General features: G+C 40.7%; 1 protein-coding gene across 1 annotated transcript; it reads right to left on the bottom strand.

Annotated features, from left to right (window-relative positions):
- Positions 1–2,309: 2,309 nt before the first annotated feature.
- ackr3a (atypical chemokine receptor 3a) lies at positions 2,310–8,181 on the bottom strand. Its single transcript, XM_067603716.1, has 2 exons — positions 8,017–8,181; positions 2,310–5,152 (listed from the first exon to the last, which is right to left on the bottom strand). The coding sequence occupies exon 2, from the start codon at positions 5,080–5,082 to the stop codon at positions 3,949–3,951; it is 1,134 nt and encodes a 377-aa protein (XP_067459817.1). The 5' UTR covers positions 5,083–5,152; positions 8,017–8,181; the 3' UTR covers positions 2,310–3,948.
- Positions 8,182–13,166: the final 4,985 nt, after the last annotated feature.

Consider the following 13,166-nt stretch of genomic DNA (forward strand, 5'->3'; position numbering starts at 1 on the left):
CGCCAAAAACTTCCTATGAGCACACGCAGCTGCTGCTTTCCCCATCTACTTCATTAATAATTCAAGACCCTTTATTTTCTTCAGTGTGAGCCCTCATGTGGAATTCCTACCAGACTGAGCAAAGCAAGCACAGACTTGATTAGGAATTGTACTTATTCCTAAAGCTTGGAAATGGGCCAAAAATAATGTAAGTTTTACAGATACACATGCCTGTAGTGTGTGTGTGTGTGTGTGTGTGTGTGTGTGTGTGTGTGTGTGTGTGTGTGTGCACTCTAGCGCAGCATGTGTGCTTCCCCTGTAAAAGACATTTAAAAAAATTCAGTCGTTCTAAATTACTCTCCACCTCTGCACCTCCTCCCTGTTTCATCACTCATAAATGTTATCTCTTCAGCATAAGTTGTAGACGAACATCGCGCTATAAAGCAACACTCCCATAATCCATTTCATCACTAGCCCATTATCTATGCTTATTAAATCAAACTAAAACAGATGGCTCCATTAAGAAAGTACTGTAACTTATTTATGCACTACACCAGGGCTGAGCTGGACACCAGTGTCCAACCTTTGACCACTGAATTCCTTGACTCTCAGGGGCTTTCCAATAAATCCTTCCCCCATCACACAGATTTACAGTGCTGCACATGTTGCTATTAGTGACAACAGAAAACTGCAAAGAGACTGCAAGTGATTTGAGTGGAACCTGTCAGAGTTTGCTTCTGTGAAGCTAATTTTCCATCTTACCCATGTGGAGTATTTGAGTTTGCGTAAAACACTGGCTCAGTTGTGTGGTTGACACACCCTGTTAGAAACTTAATATGGAATCAGAGGAGAATCAAAAGTGAATCATAACTGGGAAACTGTAAAAGGAAGCAAAACACTTCACAGAATATGTGCAAGCAGGTTGCCACATCAGGCAGATATTGGCAGCATCCAGGCAAGCCTTGTATGGTGAAAAAAACATCACATTTCGGGGGGAAAAGACAAGTCAAAGGGCACCACACAGCAGGAACACTATGACATCAATGTGATGTCACAGGGAGGAAAGAAGCTGGACAGCATAGGGCAGTAAGATCAACAGATGACTCACTTGATTTGACTTTTGGAAATCCCGGCATAGCTTCGTCATCTGAGTTACCTCCGCTGGTGCTGCAGCTGGCCACGTCATCAGATATTGAACAAGCCGTCCAAGACATTGGAAATTCGTCAGCAGTGAAGTGCATGGCAAGATAAACAGGGATGATTTATGGAAGTCCAAAATTATTGTCAGATGCTAGATAGAGGAAGCATACGAGGAAGCTACTATGAAAACATTTTGAGCATGGATCTTCATGTTCAGTTGAGCAAGAAGTTGTTCATGTATTTCACATAATTATGCTGTTATTTGGACATTCTTAGTGTACTCTCTGTACTTTACTCTGCAGGAAAAAGTGTTGTCCATTTCCTGAGGATAGGAGGGAGCACTGGAAGGAGCAACATCAACACTTATCTCCTCTCCTCTGGCAAGTATGAATGTTGACCTTGGCAGGGAGGTCCTTGTGGTCCTTGTACGCCAAGATGTCCCATGGGAGGAGGGAGTAGGTTAGAGGCTGCTGATGAACGGAAAAATCTGAAGTACTCAGAACTGGCAGATGATTGCATGGAGGCAGGCTAGGAGGGTGTCATGTATCCTGAGGATAACAGTGGCAGGGTGTTGTCCCTCTCCTAGGAGAGTACAGGGACAAACACTGATGAGCGGTGCAGCTGACCAATGCACACTGAAAGAGGAAATGCCACACCATGCACTCCTCTGAGTTGTTGGGAACAAACTGACAGAGTTGAACTGTGTCTCTTTCACTTTTGTATCGCCAAATCATGAAATGCACCACTGATCTATCTTAATTTTCTCATCTGTCCCTGATAGTAGAAAGAAAATGTGGGACACATGCCTTTAAAGTGGCAGGAGTAACATCACTTTCTTCTTCTGCTGTCTGAAAGGAGGTTACTGTTACAACCAGTGAAAACGGTGCAGTCACACTAAAGCCTAGCCTGTGTTGCGTAACTGAACCATGACTTGCCTAAAGTAGCAAGCTACGTGACAGCTGGGATGATGTTATGTTTCAGCTGAATCTGGATCTTTTTGTCAGTGTGTGTGTGTGTGTGTGTGTGTGTGTGTGTGTGTATGAATTCATTGCCTCACAATAAACACTAAAAGCTTTCCTGAGACACATTCCACTGGAGCTTATCTGCTGAAAAACAGCATTTCTAGGATCTCAAGGCATGGAGAATATTAAGTTGTTGGATTATTTTGACAAGAAATCACTGAGGCGAAACATTTTCTGTGTATTTAATACATAACAAAACATATGTTAAACATTACAATACCATAGGAATGCCTCTGTTCAGTCTTTTCTAATCGCAACATGAAGTCAGTGTAAAAGCATACATGTGTAACCAATCACATGACACAATGCGCTCTATGTCAGCACATCAAAAGAGTATGCTGTTTCCTACAACAGACAGTGAGTAAACTGTATAGCTCAATGTTTATGACACATAAAACATTGTCTCTTAGTGTCAAGCTGTGACACATCACACACACACACACACACACACACAAACTTTAAAGCAATGCAGTGATGTTTTTTGGTTATTTGGTCCCTAATAAACATTTGGTTGTTGCACATCACAGCTGCTGCCTATAGAACATGAGCGCAGTAAAGCTTTTCAGTGATTGTTTGGTCATAAACATCTTAGCTGTCTGTGGTCTATGTGCTGACACGGCAGGATTAATACCACATAAACTATGTGAATCATTTGCACTACTAGGATTGATGCAATGCAAAGAGACCGTACAGTTTAACAATTCATACTGTACATATATGGTGCAGAGGATATGGGAGTTATATCTATCTGCTCTTTAATCTTAGTAGTCCCAGTTGAAGCATTCAGACAACATTTTGGAAATATTTAGAATGAAAATAAAACTAGAAAGTTGATTTGCATGTAGCATGTTTGAGGACGGATTAAACGAGCAAGATGCAACATGTTAATTACTGAGCTTTAGACACGCTGGTAGGCAGACTTTGTTACTTTTTGACACAGCCAGGCTAGCAGTTTCCCTCTGCTCCCAGTCATTATGCTAAACTAATTTAAGCTGGCTGTAGCTTCACGTTTCTCAGCAAGAAAGGAAATGAGCATATTTCCCTAATTGTAAAGCTATGACACACAGAACACACATTCACAAGATAATTCAAAGACCTTAGTTGCATGCAACAACTCCAAATTGATTTAAATTACTTGTCTGAAGGATTGAACTAATATGACATGAGGATATGATTAATACTAAGACAGCAGGACTTGAACACTGAGCCGGTCAGTGCAGTGACTAAAATGATGAGGCAGCATTGTATGAAGTGGAGCGTTCAGCAGACTCAGTGTGTGAATTACAACATGAAAGAGGCAGCTAAAATATACATAAATACAACTTGAAAGATTAAAAATATTACTCTGCTAATACTATCAATGCCCATCAGATTATGCACAAAGTTGAGGGAGGGATTTTTTTTAGCCTCCCCCAACCCCAATTTACACACACAAACACAATACAATCCTACATATCATGTAAAGGCAATGATTTTACACATTTACAGTCACTCTTTTGGCTTTACATATGAGTTACAATATTTATATGATTTCAGTATCAGCTCCATATAATAAAACTGCTCTCTAAGTGCTTTTTCAACCAGTCCATCAAAGTTGTTATTAGCCAGTCCTCACGATTTTCTACGTGACTCGTCTGTAAAGACAATAGCATTTTCTTTATTTCTTCTCATTTTCATCTAATGTCAAACATAATGCTAACAGTGGACAGATCCTTCTAAGAATAAATCAGTTGTAACATAAGTTTACATTGCATTATAGCTATTTAGATTTAGCAACAGTGTTCAAAAAAATGCTCATAGAGTAGTTTCAGATCAGCGGTGGGTTGTCTACAGCTACGGCAGAGTACTCAGCCTCAGATATGTTGGAAGGCTCAATGAGGCGTGCCAAGCCTGTCGTCGTGGAGTATTTAAAGATGAAGGCCTTCATGAGGTCATAACGGTAGTTTCTGTTGATGAAGTTGTAGAGGATGGGATTGAAACAGCAGTGGAGCAAGGACAGGCACTGGGTGAGGTGTAAGGCCACATAGATCAAATTCTCCAGGCCACAGGTCAGAGGCACCAGACCCATCTGAGAGAGAGCATCAACCAGGAGGACGCCATGGTACGGCCCCCAGCAGCCCAGGAAAACCACGATATAAGCCAGGATCACCCTGCGGCTCACACGTCGCTCCTGCTCTAATGTGGAAGATAAAGGAGAAGACGAGCGAGTGAAAGCTTTGGCTAGCAGGGCGTAGAACACTGCGATAATTGGGAAGGGGAGAACAAAGCCCAGCAGGATGAAGCTCAGCTGCACTCCCACCATCCACTCCCTGGGGTTGTCCTCTGGGTACACAGGCCTGCACAGCATGGTGTCCCCATGCGATGCCTTCACAGTATGCAGGAAGTAAGTATCTGGCAAGGAGGCCACCAGAGCCAGAAGCCACACCCCCACACATGCTGTGGGGCGGATTAGCTTCCTGCACATGCTTCCCTCGTTTTCTCCGTGCCGCGTCACACTCAGGTAGCGGTCTACACTCATGCACGCCAGGAAGAAGATGCTGCTGAAGAGGTTGACGGAGAACACAAGGTGTGTGAGTTTACACGCCACTTCACCAAAGGGCCAGTGGCCGTGCTGGGCCAGTGAGCTCACCCACACAGGCAGAGTGACGCACACACACAGGTCTGCGACTGCCAGGTGGGTGATGTACATGTGTGTCTCATGGCGAGAGGTGGAGTCTCTTGGAGCACGGATATTGACCCAGAGGACCAGAGCGTTGGCAGCCAGACCAACGATGAAGATAAAAGTGTAGAGGACACACATGGAGTAGAGCAAGGCGCTCCGGTTGAATGCCGTGGCACACGTCATTGTGTCCACGCTTGATATGTTGCCAAAGGTGTCAGAGAAGTTGAGATACCCCAACGACTCCCACAGGTCCTCCAGGTCACTGGTACTCAGACTCATTTTTCAGCACTGGGAGAGGACCACAGACCACTGGGAGTTAACACACACCACCTCTGACCTTGGGCAGATCCTGTGAAAACAAGACATCAATTCATCATTTCTAGCAACATAACTCACAGATTAACTACAAATCTAAAGATTCAGTGGCTAACTTGTACCAGGTTTTTCATTTCACCTGTGGTATTACATTTAAGATGCAATTTTCAGATGCTTAAAGCACAGCTTATTTTACCCGTGTGGATTTGAACTGCACGAGCTAATAAAACATAAATCTGCTTGTGGTATGCCACCAGATCCTGAGGAATCTTAATGTGGTTAACTTGTTAAAACACTGCTTTCATGAGTTAATAGAGGCTCTCTGTTGTCATGTCACAAATGTAGACGTTCTCCAGGACTGATGTGCAGTCAGGGGGCTGTATAATAAATGTTTACATTAGCTCCACTAGCACAGAGTGCAGATTAGACATAAGGAAGTGGGATCAAGAAGTCCAAACAGAGTGTATTTCCGGAGCGTTCCTGGCATTCCAAGATAAAGGACTGGTCAGGGTGGGAAACCTGATGCCACTTAAAAGTATGTTTTCCTTTAACATGCTTGTTATAGTAAAAAAATCCTGTGTTTCTTTTCTTCTCTTGAAGCGAGCAAGTAAAGGGAGCTGTCACCACCCAGATGATCAAAGAAAAAGCCGCTCATAACCTTGAATACGTCATTTTACAACATCTGAATCTAATAACACATGCACATAATTTCAAATTGCTACATATACACACAGAGTAAGGTGACTGAAGCAATATGCAAGATCACAGCAGCAGCCTGGCATGCCAATAACCCGGTGTGACTCTTTTGAGCCAAAGGAGCCACAATGAAATGTTCATCCCTGCATGGCTGCATCTGCCTTGTCTTCACAGTTTGTGCTGTGATGTCTCTCTCAGCTCCTCTAACTGGCTGCCTGCCAGAGGTGAAAGGTGACAGATCAAAACCAGAACACGAGCGGCTTAACCCTCCTGTTGCCCCTGAGTGACTCCTACGCCCACAGAGTGAATTGTGTGCAGAGATCAGCGGGAGGCTTGACGCCTGCAAAATGGTCCGACTATGATATAAACGAGGGTCACCGACCACTGGGCGACACAGCATGCCGGGAGGCAGTGAAATGTGAACGCCTCAGACATCTGTCTGTGTTGCAGACTTGTGCTGTATGTACACAGGATCACTGCCACAAAGAGGCTGATCCTAGTAAAAGGAAATGTTTCTTTTACTAAAAATAAGTATATACAAAGCCTCCTGCAACTTATCAAGATATGCAGCATTTGTTATGTCTACCTGGTATCAGTTTACTTCATTATTTCCATTTGATGCTATTGGCAAATATATAACATTCATCTGACAGGTATAGTTACCATTTACATTGCTGACTGGGATTTTACATACAAAATGACAACAGATATAGTGTATTTGTCAGCCATCACAGATTTTGCCATACTGCTTATATTGTAGTAGCTATCCCATTATTATATGTGAATGTACTGGGTCATTTTAGGCAATGTTGCAAATCATTAAACAGAACTTCTTTATGGAAATATTACATTTTTATATGATTATTACATGAATCTTATGAAGTACCTTAATTTTTTGTGCATTTACTTCACTAGATTAGCGATCATCTGGTTATTTCATGTATGAACAGTTCATTACAATATAAGATATACTGTGACAGAAGAGTTTGTCCTTATCACACTCCTAACTAGAGTCAATGAGTAATCTTAGTTTTGACACATTAAGCTGATAATACTTCTGTCCTTTTACTTCATCTTGAATGCAGAGATTTTACTTGTAATGAGGTATTTCTACATTTTCATGGTGCTAATTTGACTTAATAATGGATCTAAAAAGGTCTTCTATCACTGCCTGTGATAAACCTGACCTTTAATTTTACTCCGAGTTACTTTGAGACACTGCAGAGTTCTATTCATTGTAATAGGGGGATTGTCTATGCTGAGATAATCCCTCACAATGGTCTCTGTCTAATTCCCTTATATTATATGGAAAATACCTGGAGGTGCCAGGTAGCACCACAGGCTTCAAGCTAATTAACCTTTTAACACCCACACCATCAGATAACAGCTGCCCATCTCTCTCTGTCTCTCTCTCTCTCTCCCTCTCTCTCTCTCTCTGTCACTCTCTCTCTTCCCCCTCGCTTTCAACCCGCCAGCATCTAGTTACAAATTAGCTGAAAACGGCTTTTGTCTCTCAATACACAGAAAATAAAAGCGATTGAAAGGCAGTTTCATGTGCTAATGCTGCCGACAAGAATAGCGCAGGTGCACCATGTTTTTCAGAAGTTTCTTCCTCCAGTCTTTATATAAAAGCTTTCTGTGGTTAGGATAAAATATCTGCCTTTAAAAAAGGGACATCGACGCAACACGCACATAAACAGTAAACGCGTTTCCTTGGCGTCATTACGCACAACAAATCCCAAACTTCTGCTGCTGACGACAAAGTTACAGTGTCATTGTTGCCATTGTTGACTTGGCTGATTTGAAACAGCCTTCTCTTATCAGATGTTATGTCAGCTCACAGTAGCCTGGCTCGATGTTTGAATGGGGTGGGAAATAAACAGCGCAGAAAGACAGGCTGGGAAAGATAAAGAGATACAAATAAATCGCTCAAATGTTACTAAAATATTCCTTAAAGAACTTTATGTTGCTATGATATCAGAAACAATGCAAAGAACGTGATTTATTGTGGTTTACTAACTGTAACAATTAGTGTTAATACAGTTGTTCAAATCTATTCCTTAAACGATTAAAATACATTTTCATCTAAGAGCACTGAAAACCGCAGGTATCGAGCATCTCTAAGGATTTCAAACTGTTGAAAAAAGCTGAAAAACCTGCTGAACTTCTCCTGCGCCACACAAGCCCATCTTTGCAGCTTACCTGTTTGTTTGTTTTTTTAAGTCTTCCTCCCTCCAAACACTCCTTTTCTCAGATTAGTTTTCGCTTTAGTGTTTGCTGTTGAAGGATAACTTCAGCTCGCTCCACTGCAGGAAAACTTCGGCGCGCTTTCTCTCGCCTCTCAGCATGGATCTGAGGCTGTTCCTCGTTCTGCACTTGCTAATACTCACATGGGCTACGCCTCCAAGGCAGGTCCTAAAGGCATGCGTATTGGCATGGCATCACCTTAGGCGCGCAATGAACAGCAGGCAACAGCACAGCGAGTTTCGGTCAAGAAGGAGGGGAAAAAAATGAATTTCTGCTTTCCTCCCACCATACACTATATATATATATATATATATATATATTTGACACATAATACAACATTTAATACAGCATTGCTGAATATTCCAATGTTACCTCAATGCAGGACCAAACATGTTCATAACGTGTGCTGTATTGTACGTGCAGAGTCTCATGCAAGAACTTTCTAGGGAAGTGGCTCCAATATAAGAATAAAAATGCAATAGTACGTGAGAAATTGAACATTTTACATACAATTTCAAAACTTTTAAAATGACACTCCACCTGTTAAGATGCTACACACATGTTCTGTAACAGTGTAACACTGCTATATATGATAATGATACATAATAAATAAGTTTCATGCAACATTTAACATGAAACTTGCAATTTTTTACATGGAATGCAGGTCTTTAATTTCTTATAAAGTATATAGAGCATAATATTATGTTATATTATATATATTATGACTGTATATTATAGAAAGCATATAGTGCAATGTATGAAATCAGTACAGGGGCTATAATAATATTAAAAATGCAATAATATTCTGCAAACTTGTACATTTTAAATCAATTTGCATAGCTTTTTAAAGAGCATTCTGCCTATTTAGAGGCTGCACACATGTACCATAACAGTCATTCAGTCAGATTTTGATATGATTTAGAAAATGCTATAAAATAAAGCCAATTTTTAAACTACAACATACAGAGTACTATACATATCAACCACATTCAACAAAATTCCAAAGGCAGCGGCAGTGTTCTTTGATCACTTCACCCGAAAGTTAACTAAATATGAAACCAGACATGCAGACAGTCAGTAAACTACATTTATTGCCCTCAAATTCCACCCAAAACCAACAAAGGCCCACACCCACACCCACAGACGTAACTGAAAGCACCCTCTGAATAACGGATAACCTCAAACCTTATGTAAATGATTTGGTTTATGTTTCAATCTGATGAGGGTTTTTATTTAGAATCATTCTGACTAATCTGTCCACAAAATTAAGGTGGAAAAAGTGTTGATTTTTTTACTTTTTATGTTTTTGATAATGCAATACTTGTCCTTAAACAAACTCAGCTGCAGAAGCCTTGTTGTTTCATTGTTTCATTGTTTCATTGTCATTTGAGCCTTTATTCAGTCTCAGTTTAGTCACATTCTCTTAGAAGCGGAACAAAGCCTTGCGGGTGGCTCATCTGTTTTCTGAAAGCCACTGAAAGCTCACCTGCAACTCTGGTGGCCTCGCAGCTGCTTCCACCACGGCAATTAACCCCAAGTTCAATACAAAACAGCCTCACAAAAAGAGGGATAAATGGTGGAAAAATACAGATTAATGATGTTTAAATTGCCAAATAATGATAAAATAGTTTGATAGGGCTCATAAGTGAAAGTAATTTTTTGGATATCATGCGCAGCGAGTGAAGTATTGTCTTAACCAGGTGTATCCAGTTTATTTGCTTAGGAAAAAGATATCAGTGACCGTTACAGGTCCCCCCACAGAAGTTTATTATGACTGTATTCAGTGATGAAATACAACCAGCAGGCTGCTCTGGCCTCATTAAAGAGCAGAGTAGTGAAGTCAGTTTCAATGAGGCTTTAAAGAGAGTTCCCACTACGCACGCATACCCATTGTCCTCCGTATCAGGAGCATCAGCAGGGATTTGTAAGCCTTTCTGATAAGCATCCGTAGCCTTGCAGACTGCTGCCAACCTCTGTTCTGCAGTAGTCATTCACAGGGAAGCTGGACTGGGAAAAGCAGGGGTGGTTGTGTGTATGCGTGTGTATGTGTGTGTGTACCAGGTATTCCTGATGTTGTGGGGACATGCCTCCCTTATGGGGACAAAAAACAAGTCCCCTTAATATTAATAATTCATTTTAGGGTGAAGACTTTGTTTAAAGTTAAGGTAAGTTTGGGGTTATATTAAGGTTAGGGTAAGATTTAGTGTTAGGCAAGTTGTTGTTATGGTTGAGATTAGGATAAGTCTCCAGGAAATGAATGTAAGTCAGTGTAATGTCCTTTGAAGTCATGGAAACACGACTGTGTGTGTGTGTGTGTGCATGTGTGTGAATGGAAGTCTGTCCATTCAGTGGATGGAAATGTTCCTACACTCTCAATTGTATACACTTTGCTTCTTAATTGTAGTCTCACCCATTCATTTCCCATGGCACCACAGATGGACAATATTTAAACAAAACATTCCAAATTTCATGTAGCCGGATATCATGTAGCCGTATGACAATCAGATGACATAAACTACATTTTTCATTTTTCAGACAGAATATTTGTAAATCATTCAGATTTGACCGGAACACAACAGGAGGGTTAAACGTCACTCAAGCTTCTACTGAAGAGACGAAAACATTCCTCAAATCAATACAGGAAAAAAAGAAACATTTCATTGTTTGAGCTCAATTAGCATTTTTTTTTCAATTGCCTATATTTTTGAAATTTGGTTAAAAATTACATGATATTTAGATGGTCTAAATGACCCCAACATATTGTGTGGTTTATAACAAACTGTGAAGAAAAGTGTAAAGTTTGCATTTGTAAATGTATTTGGTTTCATGGCTTTTATTTTGTTGTTTCCTCTAAACACGGAAGTAGTTTTACTCTTAATATTTTGAAAAGAACATACCGTATGTAACAAATGGAAAGGTAAACAGAAAGTTAAGACAAATACACACACACACACACACACACACACACACACACACACAGATTAATAATTGATAAGGTTGAACTGGAGTGTGTTATTGAGTTTAGCTACAAGGAAACTGTATTTATGTATGTGTAAGGATATATGTGTAAGGTTTATATGTTAATTTAGATAAATTTGTGGTGCTCCTAGCAAAATTATGGTCCAACAGAGTTTTAATTCATCGCCTTACCTTCTGTTTGGTTACTCTTCTGTTCCACTCTTACGTTGGTTTAAGGAAGTGCACGGAAAACAATAAACAGCCTCAGACCATCAGTTGACTTATTAAACTGGCAGGCTACAGATGAAAACCTGCAGTGGTTAATGTGATTAGAACAGAGGCTGTCAAAACATGCGCTAATACAATATTACTTTATCCAAAACACAGACTGCAAAGTGGAGACTTATTAGGTTAGTTACACTATTAAACTGCACAGTCCAGTTTCATATGATGTAAACTGTTATATAACAAGCTAATTATGTTTATTATTATCAGTATTGGGTGGAGCTCTGCTTGTTATTTTCCAGGTCTCAGCTGGTGGCAAAAGCAGACCAGCCCTTTACAGTAAAATCCCAGACTTTTGAAGACTCTGCCCATTGAGATCAGACAGATCTGTAACGTAGTTAAGACAAGTGCTATACAAATAAATTCTTAATTATTATTTTCTATATTAGTTGGGTGACAAGATGTGTTTGAATTCACGTTGTTGATGAATCAGCTTCCAGATCGCAAAGCAAAAGTCAGCTGGTCTGGTGACTATTAGTGAAGGATGTAAATAATGGTATTAACTTAATAACCTGCATCTTCAGACTGATCAGTTCAACATCAGTGTAACTTTGTGCCAAAGACGGTCTTTTTTAATGTGACATCTGTGCTGGATGTGCTGCTGCCAGGTCACATGACCTCAAATATCTGGATGGGTGTTCAAAACTTTGAGAAATGCATGATGTCATTAGCTCTGAGCAAAAAGAAACCAAACAAAGAAAATACCAGTCTGATCCTGATTTTAGTGGGATGTGGCCTGTTTTTATCTTCAAAGGCAAGAACAGACTGTGTTGAAATCTTTTAAGATGCAGTAAAACGTTCTGCTGTCAGTATATCTTAGAACAGAGTAACAGTAACTCATATCAACTGCACACAACTATTATGTACCAGAGTAAAGTACAGTTAACCAAAGACCACTACAATCCCCTACGCACAACTATAGTCTACTACAGACAACTGCAGCACCAACAAACATCATGATTTCATCTTTTTGTCATAAAACCATGAACAGAAAAAACAACCCAACCTGCCAGGAAAGATTTGCTGATGCAGCGTCCAAATCTTCATGGATCAGAAGCTGAAACGCCTCCCTGCCATGCAGCCATCCGAGAAATCCCCTCGAAAATGCCCACAGGATGATCACTGACTGCAAGCAGTGGTATGAAACTGTGAGGCCCATTCTTGACAGTGGAGACACTAAAAAAGTGACAATAAGCAGGCTGGAGGCAAGTCTGTTGAGTGAGGAGATGGAGTTCACAGGAGAACTCAAAAAGAGCAGCAACACAATCTCTGAGAGAGATTCAGAGATCTCCTCCCTGAAGCAACATCTCCAAATGAGGAGCAAAGAGGCAGACAATATTGAGAGCTTCTGGAATGACCGCAAAATGGGAGGCAGGATGAGTGCATGAAAAAGGTGAAGCAGCTGGAAGAGCAGTTCAACCAGAGGGACATTGAAATCCTGGCGCTCAGGAAGGAGAAGGAGGATCTCTCCAAGAGGCTCACAAAGACCTGGAACCAGCTGAGCAGCAAACTGACTGAACTTCTCCAGAGTGAAAAAACTTGGCAATTGCTACGCTCTGGAGGAGATGTTCACAAAGGTGCTGAACAAGAGAGAAGAGAGCTGTCAGGCCAGAGACAAACAAATGGAGGAGGAGAAGAAGCAACCGGAGGAATTCTGTCTGAAAAACAAAAAGTTGAAATGTTTCTGGTCTCTCAAGAACAAGGCAAAGGCTGAGACCAGACCACCAGAGTTGCAGAAAGAGAACAGTAAGAAGGAAAAGAATGATGAGAAAAAGATAAGATAGAGAAGAAACAGAGAAAGAAGGGTTATCGGAACTAGATGCACAAGAAAAAGACATGTAACACTGACAGTAATTTGGAGG

Source organism: Thunnus thynnus, chromosome 11, assembly GCF_963924715.1.
Source record: "Thunnus thynnus chromosome 11, fThuThy2.1, whole genome shotgun sequence".
Classification (NCBI taxonomy): Eukaryota; Metazoa; Chordata; class Actinopteri; order Scombriformes; family Scombridae; genus Thunnus; species Thunnus thynnus.